Below are 15,938 nucleotides of genomic sequence, written 5' to 3' on the forward strand. Positions count from 1 at the left end.
GTGTGTGTGTGTGTGTGTGTGTGTGTGTGTGTGTGTGTGTGTGTGTGTATACACCACATCTTCTTTATCCGTTCATCCTTTGATGGACATCTTGGCTCTTTCCATAGTTTCACTATTGTGGACATTGCTGCTATAAACATTGGGGTGCACGTACCCCTTCGGATCACTGCATTTGTATCTTTGCGGTAAATAGTGCAATTCCTGGGTCATACGGTAGTTCTATTTTCAACTTTTTTAGGAACCTCTGTACTGTTTTCAAGAGTGGCTGCACCAGCTTGCATTCCCACCAACAGTGTAGGAGGGTTCCCCTTTCTCCACATCCTTGCCAACATTTGTCCTTTCCTGATTTGTTAATTTTAGCCATTCTGACTGGTGTGAGGTGGAACTCATTGAGGGTTTTTTTTAAGATTTATTTATTTATTTATTTATTTATTTATTTATTTATTTATTTATATGACAGAGAAAGGCACAGAGAGAGAGGGAACACATGCAGGGGGAATGGGAGAGGGAGAAGCAGGCTTCCCGCGGAGCAGGGAGCCCAATGCAGCACTCGATCCCAGGACCCTGGGATCATGACCTGAGCCAAGGGCAGATGCTTAACGACTGAGCCACCCAGGCGCCCCTCTCATTGAGGTTTTGATGTCTACAGCCATACCACCCTGAACATGCCCGATCTTGTCTCATTGAGGTTTTGATTTGGATTTCCCTGATGCTGAGTGATATGGAACACTTTTTCATGTGTCTGTTGGCCATTTGGATGTCTTCTTTGGAAAAATGTCTGTTCATGTCTTCTGCCCATTTCTTGATTGGATCATTTGTTCCTTGGGTGTTGAGTTTGATAAGTTCTTTATAGATTTTGGATACTAGCCCTTTATCTGATATGTCATTTGCAAATATCTTCTCCCATTCTGTCAGTTGTCTTTTGGTTTTGTTGACTGTTTCCTTGGCTGTGCAAAAGCTTTTTATCTTGATGAACTCCCAATAGTTCATTTTTACCCTTGCTTCCCTTGCCTTTGACGATTTCTCTAAGAATAAGTTGCTGTGGCTGAGGTTGAAGAGGTTGCTGCCTATGTTCTCCTTTAGGATTTTGATGGACTCCGGTCTCACATTTAGGTCTTTTAACCATTTTGAGTCTATTTGTGTGTGTGTGTGTGTGTGGTGTAAGGAAATGGTCCAGTTTCATTCTTCTGCATGTGGCTTTCCAATTGTCCCGACACCATTTGTTGAAGAGACTGTCTTGTTTCCACTGGCCATTCTTTCCTGCTTTGTTGAAGATGAGTTGACCATAGAGTTGAGGGTCCATTTCTGGGCTCTCTATTCTGTTCCATTGATCTGTGTGTCTGTTTTTGTGCCAGTACCATACTGCCTTGATGATGACAATGTTGTAATAGAGCTTGAAGTCCGGAATTGTGATGCTACCAGCTTTGCTTTTCTTTTTCAACATTCCTCTGGCTATTCGGGGTCTTTTCTGGTTCCATACAAATTTTAGGATTATTTGTTCCATTTCTTTGAAAAAAGTGGATGGTATTTCGATAGGGATTGCACTGAATGTGTAGATTGCTCTAGGTAGCATTGACATCTTCACTATATTTGTTCTTCCAATCCATGAGCATGGAACGTTTTTCCATTTCTTTGTGTCTTCCTCAGTTTCTTTCACGAGTATTTTGTAGTTTTCTGACTACAGATTCTTTGGCTCTTTGGTTAGATTTATTCCTAGGTATCTTATGGTTTTGGGTGCAGTTGTAAATGGGATCGATTCCTTAATTTCTCTTTCTTCTGCCTTGTTGTTGGTGTATAAGAATGCCACTGATTTCTGTGCATTGATTTTATATCCTGCCACTTTACTGAATTCCTTTATGAGTTCTAGCAGTTTTGGGGTGGAGTCTTTTGGGTTTTCCACATAAAGTATCATATCATCTGCAAAGAGTGAGAGTGTGACTTCTTCTTTGCCCATTCAGATGCCTTTTATTTCTTTCTGTTGTCTGATTTCTGTGGCTAGGACTTCTAATACTATGTTGAATAGCAGCGGTGATATAGAGGACATCCCTGCCGTGTTCCTGACCTTACAGGGAAAGCTCTCAGTTTTTCCCCATTGAGAATGATATTCACTGTGGGTTTTTCATAGATGGCTTTTATGATACTGAGGTATGTACCCTCTATCCCTATACTCTGAAGACTTTTGATCAAGAAAGGATGCTGTACCTTGTCAAATGCTTTTTCTGCATCTATTGAGAGGATCAAATGGTTCTTGTTCTTTCTTTTATTAATGTATTGTATCACATTGATTGATTTGCAGATGTTGAACCAACCTTGCAGCCCAGGGATAAATCCCACTTGGTCGTGGTGAATAATAATCCTTTTAATGTACAATTGGATCCTATTGGCTAAGTATTTTGGTGAGAATTTTTGCATCCATGTTCATCAAGGATATTGGTCTGTAATTCTCCTTTTTGATGGAGTCTTTGTCTGGTTTTGGGATCAAGGTAATGGTGGCCTCATAAAACAAGTTTGGAAGTTTTCCTTCCATTTCTATTTTTTGGAACAGTTTCAGAATAGGTATTAATTCCTTTTTAAATGGTTGGGAGAATTCCCCTGGGAAGCCATCTGGCCCTGAGCTATTGTTTGTTGGGAGAATTTTGATAACTGCCTCAATTTCCTTAGTGGTTATAGGTCTGTTCAGGTTTTCTATTTCTACCTGGTTCAGTTTTAGCAGTTGATACGTCTCTAGGAATGCATCCATTTCTTCCAGATTATCTAATTTGCTGGCATACAGTTGCTCATAATATGTTCTTATAATTGCTTGTATTTCTTTGGTGTTGGTTGTGATCTCTCCCCTTTCATTCATGATTTTATTTATTTGGGTCCTTTCTCTTTTCTTTATGATAAGTCTGGCCAGGGGTTTATCAGTCTAATTCTTTCAAAGAACCGGCTCCTCGTTTCATTGATCTGTTCTACTGTTCTTTTGGTTTCTAGTTCATTGATTTCTGCTCTGATCTTTATTATTTCTCTTCTCCTGCTGGGTTTAGGCTTTATTTGCTGTTTTTTCTCTAGCTCCTTTAGGTGTACAGTTAGGTTGTGTATTTGAGACGTTTCTTGTTTCTTCAGAAAGGCTTGTATTGCCTTATGCTTTCCTCTTAGGACTGCCTCTGCTGCATCCCAAAGATTTTGAACCATTGTGTTTTCATTTTTCATTTTCATTGGTTTCCATGAATTTTTTAAATTCTTCTTTAATTTCCTGGTTGACCCATTCCTTCTTTAGTAGGATGCTCTTTAGCCTCCATGTATTTGAGTTCTTCCCGACTTTCCTCTTGTGATTGAGTTCCAGTTTCAAAGCACTGTGGTCTGAAAATATGCAGGGAATGATCCCAATCTTTTGGTACCGGTTGAGACCTGATTTGTGACCTAGGATGTGATCTATTCTGGAGAATGTTCCATGGGGCACTAGAGAAGAATGTGTATTCTGTTGCTTTGGGATGGAATGTTCTGAATATGTCTGTGAAGTCCATTTGGTCCAGTGTGTCATTTAAAGTCTTTATTACCTTTTTGATCTTTTGCTTAGATGATCTGTCCAGTTCAGTGAGGGGGATGTTAAAGTCCCCTACTATTATTGTATTGTTGTCAATGTGTTTCTTTGTTTTTGTTATTAATTGGCTTTAATTGGCTGCTCCCATGTTGGGGCATAGATATTTACAATTGTTAGATCTTCTTGTTGGATAGACCCTTTAAGTAGGATATAGTGTCCTTCCTCATCTCTTATTATAGTCTTTGGTTTAAAATCTAATTTGTCTGATATAAAGATTGCCACCCCAGCTTTCTTTGGTGTCCATTAGCATGGTAAATGGTTTTCCACCCCCTCACTTTCAATCTGGGGGTGTCTTTGGGCCTAAAATGTGTCTCTTGCAGACAGCATATCGATGGGTCTTGTTTTTTTATCCAATCTGATACCCTGTGTCTTTTGATTGGTACATTTAGCCTATCTACATTCAGGGTATTGAGTGATATGAATTTAGTGCCATTGTATTGCCTGTAAGGTGACTGTTACTGTATATTGTCTGTGTTCCTTTCTGGTCTATGTTGCTTTTAGGCTCTCTCTTTGCTTAGAAGAACCCCTTTCAATATTTCTTGGAGGGCTGTCTCTCTTTTTCTCAGCTTCTTTATTTTCCATCGTTTGGTCTTCTATATCACTATTTCTCTCTTCTGCCTCATTTATCCTAGTGGTTAGAGCCTCCATTTTTGATAGCACCTCACTAATAGCCTTTTTGATTTCGACTTGGTTAGATTTTAGTTCTAAATCTCCAGAAAGGGTTTCTCTAATACCTTCCATGCTTTTTTCAAGCCCAGCTAGTATCTTTAAAATCGTCATTCTGAACTCTAGTTCCAACATCTTACTAATGTCCATATTGATTAGGTCCCTGGCAGTCGGTATTGCCTCTTGTTCTTTTTTTTTGAGGTGATTTTTTTTCTGTCTTGTCATTTTGTCCAGAGGAGAATAGATGAATGAGACAACAAAATGCTAACAGGGTAACAATGACCCCCAAAAATATACACTAAACAAATGAGAAGAGACTGGAAACCAGGGGAAAAGAAAAAAAAAAAAGGAAAAGAAAAAGATAAAAAAAACACCAAACAAACAAACAAAACAGAATATGATCAAATATGATCAGGCTGGTGCATAGATCAGTGCCACACACTAGATTTTGGTTGTATTTTGGTATGTTAGAAGAAAGTGCCTCCCAAAATTTTAAAGAAAGAAAAGCCTATAGATGTACAAAAATAAGGGTAAACCGATGAAGGGATGGAATATGACTGTAAAGATGAAAATTAGAAAAGAAATTAGTAAGATAAGAAGTTGGTTGAAGGGCGCCTGGGTGGTTAAGCGTCTGCCTTCGGCTCAGGTCATGATCCCAGAGTCCTGGGATTGAGTCCCGTGTCAGGCTCCCTGCTCCTTGGGAGACTGCTTCTCCCTCTGCCTCTCACTCTCTCTCTGTCTCTCATGAATAAATAAATAAAATCTTTAAAAAAAAAAGAAGTTGGTTGAAAAAAAGAAAGAAGAGGATTTAAAAAAAAAAAAGGAGAGAATGTGATCAGGCAGGAGACTAGAACAAAGCCATACACTAGAGATTTAGGGTATATTTTGGTCTTTTAGAAGAAACTGTATCCCAAAATTTTAAAGAGAGAAAAATTTATATATATATATATATATATATATATATATATGTATATACCAAAAATAAGGTTAACTACTATGAAGGGATATAATATGACTCTAAAAATGAAAAATAAAAAAGATTTTTTAAAAAAGGGATTGATAAGATGTTGGTTGAAAAAGAGAAAAAGAAAAATTAAAAAAAGGGAAATTAAAAAATTAACTTAGAAAGATTAAAGAATCATGGAAAAAGCCATGAATTCTATGTGCAGTATTCCCCTAGTGCTGGAGTTTTGCCATTCTCATTGATTGGTAAACTTGGTCTTGGCTGCCTGTTCTGCTGATCTTATGGGGGAGGGGCCTGTTGCTGTGGTTCCCAAATGTCTTGCCAGAGGCAGAATTGCCCCGCCCTTGCCGGATATGGGCTAAGGAATCTGCCCCGGTTTGCTCTGGGGAGATTTTGTTCCCTGCAAGCTTTCCGTTCGGCTTTAGAGGATGAGAGTGAAAATGGCAGCCTACCAAACTCCGCACCGGAGGAGCTGAGAACTCTGGGCCCCGCTCCTAGTGCGCCCCCAGAGAAAAGCAGTCAGTCACTCCCGTCTCCCCAGTCTCCAGCCACACTCCTTGCTCACCCGGCCTGTGACCCAGCATTTCTATCTCTGGCTCACGACCCCGTGTGGAGTCTCCAAACCCAGCAGATCCCTGCAGTGCGCTCCCGTGCCGCTCCTCCCGGGGGAGGAAGGGGAGTCTCCCCGGATCTGCCGCTTGTTGGGTCCCTGCTGGAGGAGCAGTGGCCCGACTGTGCTGCAGATCACAGTTTATGGCAACCCCGAGCTGAGAGCCCGCACCTCGGCTCCGTCTCTGCAGCTGGCTTCCCCGCTCCGATACCTGGGAGCTCCGCTGCACTCAGGCTCCCCCGGTCTTTCTGTGGCCCCGAGGGTCCTGAGAACACACTGTCCCTGCAAGGGTTCCACCCCCCGCCCCCTTAGCCACTGGAGCGACGTCCCTCAGCGGAGCCCACTTCTAAAAGTTCCGATTTTATGCTCCACTTCTCTATCACTTGCCAGTATCAGCTGACGGAGGCCGCCTCCCCTGCCGTCTACCCTCCCGAATATCGCCTCAGATTCACTTCTCCACACGTCCTACCTTCCAGAAAGTGGTCGCTTTTCTGTTCAGAGAGTTGCTGCTATTCTTTTCTTCAATCTCCTGTTGAGTTCCTAGGTGTTCAGAACGGTTTGATCCCTATCTAGCTGAATTCCTGGGACCAGACGAAATTTAGGTCTCCTACTCTTTCGCCATCTTGCTCCTCCCACCCTAGGCAGTGTTGATCTTAAAAGCAGCAGATTTGGTAATCATTTAGTCTGTTGCCATTGACTATGGAGTCAACTGAAGGAAGAAACCCAACTGTGCAATAAAACTGTCGTGAACACAGTAACAATGCTGCACACTTAAAACCCATGAGATGGAAGTCTGGGAATGATAAGACCCTGGGAGATAGAACTCTCTGTCTCATTTAAGTCTGTATTAGCTATAAGTTATGTCTGTAATTTAAGTCTGTAGTTAATTACCCACTGAACATTTGGGGTAATATTTCAAAAGCATATGTCCTTTTACTTTTTTGATAAATAGTTACATTTTAAATAATAATTATTACATTTTTTAAAAATGTCTAACAGCAACTGAGTATTTACTGTGAGCCAGGCATTGTTCTAAGTGCTTGACAAAATATTTACCCAGTTAATCCTCCCAATGATCCTAAGGTAGACACTTCCTACTTTCATTTGTTAAAAGAGGTATAGATAGATTAGATAACTTGTCCAGGTTCACACAGATTTTGAGGGACAGCATTTGAGCCCAGTCAAGGAAAAAAATCAAATTTGTTTCAAAATCAGGTTCTCTAAACGTTCTCTAAAGTCTAAATTAAAATAAGAAATAGAATATTATTTATAGTATATATTTAAACATTGCCAAATTTATCCCTTGTCTCTAATCCTATGACTAAGGCATTATTATCCAAGTTTTGTGGGTGAAGAAACTAAGATTTGTTACTGAAGTTCTTAACTATAAACATAGTAGTAGAAAGAATTACTTACTAATAAAAGTATTTCTATTGAATATAATATGTGTAAGTAAATCTCATCAGTCACTCTAAAATGAAAAAATGGTGGTTGAACATTCCATAAAATACAAATAAAAGAAAACTCAAACTCCTGCATCTCCAAGATTTTACAACAAAAAAACTGTGTTGAAAATATTCTCCAGGTAGTAAAAAGAATTGGAACAATGACTTCAATGTGTATCACATTGGTCTTTTAGAGTTACACTGCAAAAGAATTTTGAGATTCCAAATAAGCCTCATGACACAGTTAACCCATACCACTGTCACATCCCTTATTACTATCTTTCCCTCTGAATGTCCACACAATTCTAAAATCCTTGACCACATGCTCTTAGTAAAATAATAATAATAATAATATCTTTAAAATCTACTTAAATTGATAGTTTGAGTTAAAGAGAGGTGTCTCTATCAGTTAACTCTATCATTGTTTAGTCCATCACCTGCACAGTGGTTCTGAAATTGTCCCTGACAGGCATACCTTTGAGTTTATTGTGCTCAGAGTCCGCTGGGAAGAGGGAATCTGGAAAGAGCTTGGGGAAGGTGAGTCCTGCATACTTGGGCCGATTCTCCACATAGTTTCTTACTGTAGGTTGCAATTTCTTCATGAATTCCGGACATGGTGTTCCTAGTTGCTCAATTACTTTGTTCCACTGGTCAATATCTGAGAATTAAATAGTTAAGGGCAAAAAAAAAGTGCAGATCTACTAGGTCTTGCTTTCACTAGTTGGGAGACTAACTGCTTCTCCAAATCCTGAGCAATCACCAACATAATTGGAGTTTAATAAGCAAAACAGGATGAAAATATAAAACCAGGATCGTCAGGCAGTGAATCCTCTTGGAATTTTAAATTCACTTGTGGCATAAATGCACTTTTGGGGAATTAACATTACTTAACAAAATAGGATATCATGAAATAGTCCTTGCGTTGTAAAGATAAAAAGGTATTTAAATAACAGAAGAAGAATTTCTTATATTGAGATAAGCTTCTATATAACCATGTGATTTAAATGAGAAAAAATGACACAAAATAATAGTTTTATCCTGAAATTACCTAAATCATTTATTTTCTAAAAACGACAAATACATTATAAGATTCATTTACATTTTTAAAAATTCTTTTTAAGATTTTTTCTTCCTTTCTCTAGGAAGCTTCATCATCTATTCATGTTATTAATGCATTAAATATGGGATCAGGATAATTTTTGATAATAAAATAACTCATTATTCTTTATTGAAGACTTTATTTTTTTTTAATTTTATTTATTTATTTGAGAGAGAGAATGAGAGAGAGAGAGTACATAAGGGGGGGGAAGGTCAGAGGGAGAAGCAGACTCCCTGCTGAGCAGGGAGCCTGATGCAGGACTCGATCCTGGGACTCCAGGATCATGACCTGAGCCGAAGGCAGTTGCTCAACCAACTGAGGCACCCAGGTGCCCAATTCATCAAAGACTTTAAAAAAATTCTAGTTAATCGAAGTAGTCACAATTTCATACCTATTTTTGTTACTTCTGTTAGTAATGCCCTGCATTCCTGAATATTGCTTTCAATGAGGTCTGAGGATAAATATAGGTTGTTCAACTTAAGACAAAAGATTTCCATCCAAGTGTAAGTATCTCAAAAGTACAGTAAGCATGGGGAATTCTACAGGAAAATATTACTTCTCTATGAAAATTGATACTCTCAAAATTGAGGATCTTTGACAGATATACTCCTGATTGAGATTTTTTTCATTTATCATTACTATTTGATAGGTCAGAGCCTTGAGAATGATAAATACCACCCATGAAAATTCTGAAGAAACAACTGAAAGAAGTTGATTTCAAACAGATTTCCTTGCTGTGTGTCAATGAATGATAGATGCCTTAGAAATTATTCTTAAATACAATAACACAGGTGGTGTTCTCTCTTACGTTATTTTTCTACAACTCTATCCTTTAGTGTTAATTAATTCATTTCTGCTACTGTAATTTGTAACAGTTCAGGGATCTAACCATAGTATTACTCAATTGAGATCTGTAAAATCTTTACCCCTAGCTATTCAGTAGGGTTGGACTAAAAAGATCAGCAATCCTGACAAAAGACAAAATTAACTATATTTAACAAAAACAAATATATAATACAAAGTAGATAAAAGATTGAACAAGGATAACATCAAGCTAATTTGCAAATCCTCTTCTATCTCCCTTATAATCTTGCTGAATAAAATTTAAATTATTACACAGCCTCTTAGTTATTAAGTTAAAAAATATATGATTGTGTAATATTAAAAAATGAAGGGTGGGTGGGAAAAACTGAAGAATATTCCTTTACAAAACAGTAGGAAAATTAAACAAGAACATGTTTCAATAAAAGTTCATCTAAGTTACAATGTGCATGAGAATATAGTAGTAAGTCAGACTCATTAGAAATAAAGAAACTGAAAGATAACAAAAGGTCAAAATTAAAGGTTATTCTTAGACAAAAACTTATGTTAGTACTATGGACATAGGTAAACTATAACTACTTAGAGATATTTAAATAGAAAACACTAATTAAGGTTAAATAAATCTCCATGCTTACACTATAAATTATGAAAAGAGAGGTCTACTGTCTAATACAGTTAGGTTATCATGCCCTACCAAACCATCATTTAATCATTGGTCATCCTTCCTTCAAATTCTGAAGACCTGATGTCAGACTAAAAATTAGGGCAAAGAAGCTGTCAGATTTTCCATAAAGGAGTCATTTAGCAAAGTTGGAAAATACTCCCAATACATTATTATATTCTAGTTACATTTAGCTAGAGTTACAAAGTTATTCAGTAAAAAAGTAATTGCTTGTAAAATAGCATTCCCAAGATAATTCCATGGTATTTTTACAATGAAGTTTAAGGAGAGTCAAATATTCTGGAAGTTGTTAAACAAGAACTGTCAAAATGTTTCTTTTTACAAATTATAATTAAAGTCTATGGAAGCATTCAGTGTGCTTCCAGAATGCTTTTTAGATGAAACACTACTATGGTCCTAGATATAATGGTTTATGAAAAGAAGGAAAACAAGAATCTTTATTATTGTCAATGTAGTAGTTGAATGTTCTAACTGCCAATATGTGGTATAGTCATCTTTAAAAGTGTGTGCCTTTATTTTAACCAATCCATTTCAAGTTCTTTGTTCCTATAAACACGAATAGTTATATTTAAGTAAAAAGTGCTTGTTTTCCAGATGTTCAGAGGATCTCAATATGAACAACTATATTCAATTTTTCTTAGTTAACCACATGAGTTTTCTTTATAATCATAATTAACCAAATATAAGCCACAATTAGAAGTCGTGTCTCCTGGCTCGAAGTCCAGTGCTTGTTCCAATGATTCCAGTAAGAAAAAGAGCAAGTTTGGAATTGATGTGGTAGAAATTGCTTTCATTTGACCATAAAATTGGTAGTATGCTTGTCATGCACCCTAAAGAATGTCTCTGAAACTGTTTCCTAGTTTATCAGATCAACATATTCACACATAAAATAATTTTATTAATATTTTAAATAAATTAAGTGATTTATTTTATAATAAAGTGATATATTTTAAAAAAGAATTTTTGAATTATCAGATTTCCACAGTGATCATATTTTTAAAAAATACATCAAATATTCACTAGATTTTTATGATCATGTGTTGAAAACTTGATATTTTTCAAAGAATGGCTAAAGTTATTATTTTTTTAATTTTTTTAAAGATTTTATTTATTTATTTGACAGAGAGAGACAATGAGAGCAGGAACACAAGCAGGGGGAGTGGGAGAGGGAGAAGCAGGCTTCCCGCTGAGCTGGGAGCCCGATGTGGGACTCGATCCCAGGACCCTGGGATCATGACCTGAGCCGAAGGCAGATGCTTAATGACTGAGCCACCCAGGAGCCCTAAAATTATTTTTATAAAAGGATTTATTTGCTTTAAATGATGACTCATAAGTCATTTTTATGCTGTCTGAGTGAGGACCTGAATATTTACAGATTCCAGCCTGTGTGTTATCAAAAAAGTAATAAATATAAATATTTTATATTTTTGATCTACTATTTTAAAAATTATACTTAACATAATTATAAGGTATTTAATAAAAATAGAAAAGTGTCATCTAATAGGAATTATTTGACAATTTCCTCATCTAATTATAAATTCACTACATAAAAAATAGTCATATTACCAAAAGTTTGATTTTATAGAGTATGATGACAACATAATGTGCAAATAGTGACTATTTCTAACATCTTCAACAAATAATACTATAAGGGATGACTAAAACCAAGAAGTATGGATTGTAAAAATATGTATCTGAAATCCTAAGATTGAAAATTATTCCACTTAATTTTATCAGTTAACTAAGAACTTACATTTCATGTATTCCTTCTACTTTAACTTTCTTGGTAAGGAAACTTTCTAAAACATATCACAAACTGCCTTGAACATAGTGTACAAAAATTGCCTTATCCTTCTCTGGGTATTCTGGATCATAATTATGAACATAATTTATTCTATGCACATTTAAGCTTACAGAAGCTACTAAGTGGAATCACAAAGTTGTTTAATGACCTCATTCTACTATGCCCTTTGACATATCTTCTTTTTATGTTTTTTTCCCATCATTGGTTACTTTTTGTTATTATGAATATGTTTTCCAGAGTTGACACCTCCATGAATTCAGACTTGGTTTTACTCTGTCTCATAGTTAATATTTTGGGAAAAAAAAATTCTCACATCTATTTGAAATTTTAAGAATATCAGTGTTTGTCTCCAAATTCTTAACAACATTTTTTAAAAAAGATAATATTGCCCAAAGGGGCCTGTATAGAAAGTTCCAGGAGAGGCTATTTTATCTTGCAAGGCAACCAGCTGCCATGGTACTGCATTGTGCCATTTGTTAGGTGTCATGATATAGAATCGTGGCTCCCAAACTTGAATATTCATAACATAGAAAACTTACTAAAATACAGATCCCTCCCCTCTCCTTGTTAATCTATAAGATTCTGAGTCCATAAGTCTATCATGATATTAAAAAATATCAAAAGTAATTGCAATCCAGATGGCCCCTGGACTATATTTTGAGAAATACTAACATAGAATATACCAAAAGTTTCTTGTGAATTACTAAGTCCAGATTTAAGAAAATAGTATTAACATATTTCAGTTCTATGACACAAATTAGAATAGGGTCAATTTCATCAAAAGATTAATCCACACCTACTTGCTATAGAAAACTTAGGGGTCATTCACCTGAAAATACTTCAGTGAAAAAAAAATCTTGATATTTATCCTTCTTTCTCATGTCACTTTCCTAAAAAATGATGCGAAATTACAGTAAATGACACACAGTCTCCCAGCAAAGGGAGAGCAGTTCTGCCCATCACTATCTAGGGAAGGATGAAAATTATATGTTGCCATTACCTGTGGGGTGCTACTTATAAAAAATACAAAAGCTATTCAATATAATGTTCAAAATATTTGATAGTTTATTTCAGTAATTACTCCATATTTCTCTATGTAAAATTTGCTCTCCAAAAGAACTCTTACTTCTGAGGACAATTTTAAAGATGATGATAGAAATATATATATTACAGAGTTCTGGATCCAGATTTTTATAGTTATGTCTTGAGCTGTTTTGTTACTTTAAAATTCTTTTTTACTCTTTTTATTTGAAAAAAATGTTAATTTTCTCTCAAAAGTCCCCCTCAAACTCTGGTAACATGAAATATGAATAAGTGACTTAATGCATAATAGTAACTAACATTTATTTTCATTATAAATGAGCACAGGAAGAAGAAATATTATGAGCCAAAACACATTAAAAAACTCAAAGCTGACAATTTGAGTAAAGGCTATTTGGTCACTGGTAGCACATGTGAATGGAATACTATGTGACATAGAATATCCAAAGGCTGATATTTGAAGCATGATGTGTACAGATCTCAGTACAATCCATTTTGTCTTATAAATCTATTTATTACTGTAATCTATATTCCCTTACAAAGCAAAAAATGGAGAGACATTTCACATATAAGCAAATCCAGTATATATAAATATGTTGTCACAACAGTAGAATTTTTATTAAGCTATTGAAGGTTTATCTTTGGGGCCCCTCATTCGCACAAAACCCTTAAAAGACTCTGTATCTAATTTGATATTTGTAATATAAATAAATTATTGTTTTTATAAAACACCTTCCTCAAGCTGTATGATAATCTGGCCTCATAAATGCTAGATGTGACTCTACCTGCATTTTGAAACTGGGAAGAGGCCTTGGAGATAATTAATTTGACATCTGTATTTTATAGCTGAAAAATATCAAAGTCCTTTTAAACTTGGTAAATACAATGACTTTAAACAAAGGAGGTAATAAAAACAACAAACACTAACAGAAATATAAAATTCTATTTAAGGGGAGTTTTGGAAAACTGTAGTCTCTTCTTTGAGACCGTTTGATTAAATCCATTTCTGGGCATAACACTATATTAAAGGGAGATTAAGAAGGGACAATCAGGTTTATATGAGATGAAGAAAACATGCCATATGAGGCATACTTGACAAAACTTTTTATGTTTAAATTAAAAAAAAAAACAAACAAACAGAGACAATCTCTGCCCCCATCCTAGCACTTCAACCCTCTTTTTTTTCTTAATCTTTTAAATAACATATAATGTATTATTTGCTTCAGGGGTACATGTCTGTGATTCATCAGTCTTACACAATTCACAGCACTCACCATAGTACATACCCTTCCCAGTGTCCATCACCCAGCCACCCCATCCCTCCCATCCCCTTCCAATCCAACAACCCTCAGTTTGTTTCCTGAGATTGAGTCTCTTATGGTTTCTCTCTCTCTCTGGTTTCATCATCCTAGCACTTCGACCCTCTTATTCCTTAGTCACAATTCCTTCTAATACAGTACCTTTTATTGTAAATTTTACAATGACAAGGTTTCAGTCAGTTTTGTTTACTGACAAATACCTGGAAACAAAAGTGTCCAGCACATAGTAAGTGCTCAACAATATTTGTTGAATATATGAATATCTACTTTAAGTTCAACACAGTTTTATAATGGAGATAATATAAAGAATAGGAGAGAGAAAATATTCAAAGAAATGAAAACTGAGAAATTCCAGGAATTGTAGATAGGTTGGAATTTGGGGAACACAGTTAGTCCCAAGGGAGAGAAGAAAGAAAGAAAGAAAGAAAGAAAGAAAGAAAGAAAGAAAGAAAGAAAGAAAGAGAAAGAGAGAGAAAGAAAGAAAGAAAGAAAGAAAGAAAGAAAGAAAGAAAGAAAGAAAGAAAGAAAGAGAAATCTACACCAAGTTACATGGTAAAGAAACAGTGAATAACCAAAGACCAAGGAAAAAAAATCCTAAATGAAAGCAGTGAGAAAGGACAGATGATGTCCAAAGATGACTACTAGACTGACAGCTAATTATTCACCAGGAATACTGTAAACAAAAAGCCAGTAGAATAGTATCTTTAAAACGTTGGAAGAAAATAACATGTTAATCTAAAGTTCTATATCCAACAAAACTATCCGTCAAGTAAGGGAACCCCATTCAAAAAGAAAAAAATAGTTTTATCATCAAAGACTTTTACGAACAAACTTTTAGAATAAGAAACTTTAGATAAGATAAAGTTTGTTTAGAATAACAAACTTTAGAATAAGAAAATGATCTCAAAATACATCACATCAAAAAGAAAAAGGATAAAAACCATATGATCATTTCAATAGGCACAGAAAAATCATTTGACAAAGTACAACATCCATTCATGATAAAAACCTTCAACAAAGTAGGTTTGGATGGAATATATCTCATCTTAATAAAGGCCCTATACAAAAAAGACCCACAGCAAACATAATCCTCAATGGTGAAAAACTGAGAGCTTTTCCCTAAGGTCAGGAACAAGACAAGGATGTTCACACTCACCACTTTTATTCAACATAGTACTGGAAGTCCTAGCCACAGCAGTCAGACAACAAAAAGAAATAAAAGGCATCCAAATTGGTAAAAAAGGAAATAAAACTCACTATTTGGAGATGACAGGATACTATATATAGAAAATCTGAAAGACTCCACCAAAAAAAAAAAACTACTAGAAGTAATAAATGAATTCAGTAAAGTCACAGGATGCAAAATCAACCTACAGAAATCTGTTGTATTTCTATACACTAACAACAAGCAGCAGAAAGAGAAATTAAGAAAATAATCCCATTTACAATTGCACCAAAAATAATAAACTACCTAGGAAAAAGTCTAACCAAAGAGGTTAAAGACCTGTACTCTGAAAACTATAAAACATTAATGAAAGAAATTCAAGAACAGCACAGAGAAACTGAAAGACATTCCATGCATATGGGTTGGAAGAGCAAATACTGTTAAAATGCCCACATTACCAAAAGCAGTCTACAGATTTAATGCAATCCCTATCAAAATACCAATAGCATTTTTCACAGAACTGGAACAAACAATCCTAAAATTTGTATGAAACTGCAAAAGACCCTGAATAGCCAAAGCAATCTTGAAAAAGAAAAACAGGGGCACCTGGCTCAGTCAGTTAAGTGTCCAACTCCTGATTTTGGCTCAAATTATGATCTCAGGGTCGTGAGATTGAGCTTAAGATTTTAAAATTCTCTCTCTCCCTCTCCCTCTGCCCCTCCCCTTCTCTCTCTCTCT

The 15,938-nt window shown here is 35.7% G+C and overlaps 1 protein-coding gene across 7 annotated transcripts in view; it reads right to left on the reverse strand.

Annotated features, from left to right (window-relative positions):
• MAPK10 (mitogen-activated protein kinase 10) overlaps positions 1 to 15,938 on the reverse strand; it is a 556,562-nt gene that overhangs the window by 53,104 nt on the left and 487,520 nt on the right. For all 7 annotated transcript variants that reach the window (XM_073891887.1, XM_073891885.1, XM_073891886.1 and 4 more), the window contains one exon: positions 7,744 to 7,926. In XM_073891887.1, coding sequence (XP_073747988.1) covers positions 7,744 to 7,926 — 183 coding nt within the window. The remainder of the gene's footprint in view (positions 1 to 7,743; positions 7,927 to 15,938) is intronic.

Source organism: Callorhinus ursinus, unplaced genomic scaffold (genome assembly GCF_003265705.2).
Source record: "Callorhinus ursinus isolate GAN/ISIS: 27379988/994484 unplaced genomic scaffold, GSC_fseal_2.0 scaffold4, whole genome shotgun sequence".
In the NCBI taxonomy this organism is placed as follows: Eukaryota; Metazoa; Chordata; class Mammalia; order Carnivora; family Otariidae; genus Callorhinus; species Callorhinus ursinus.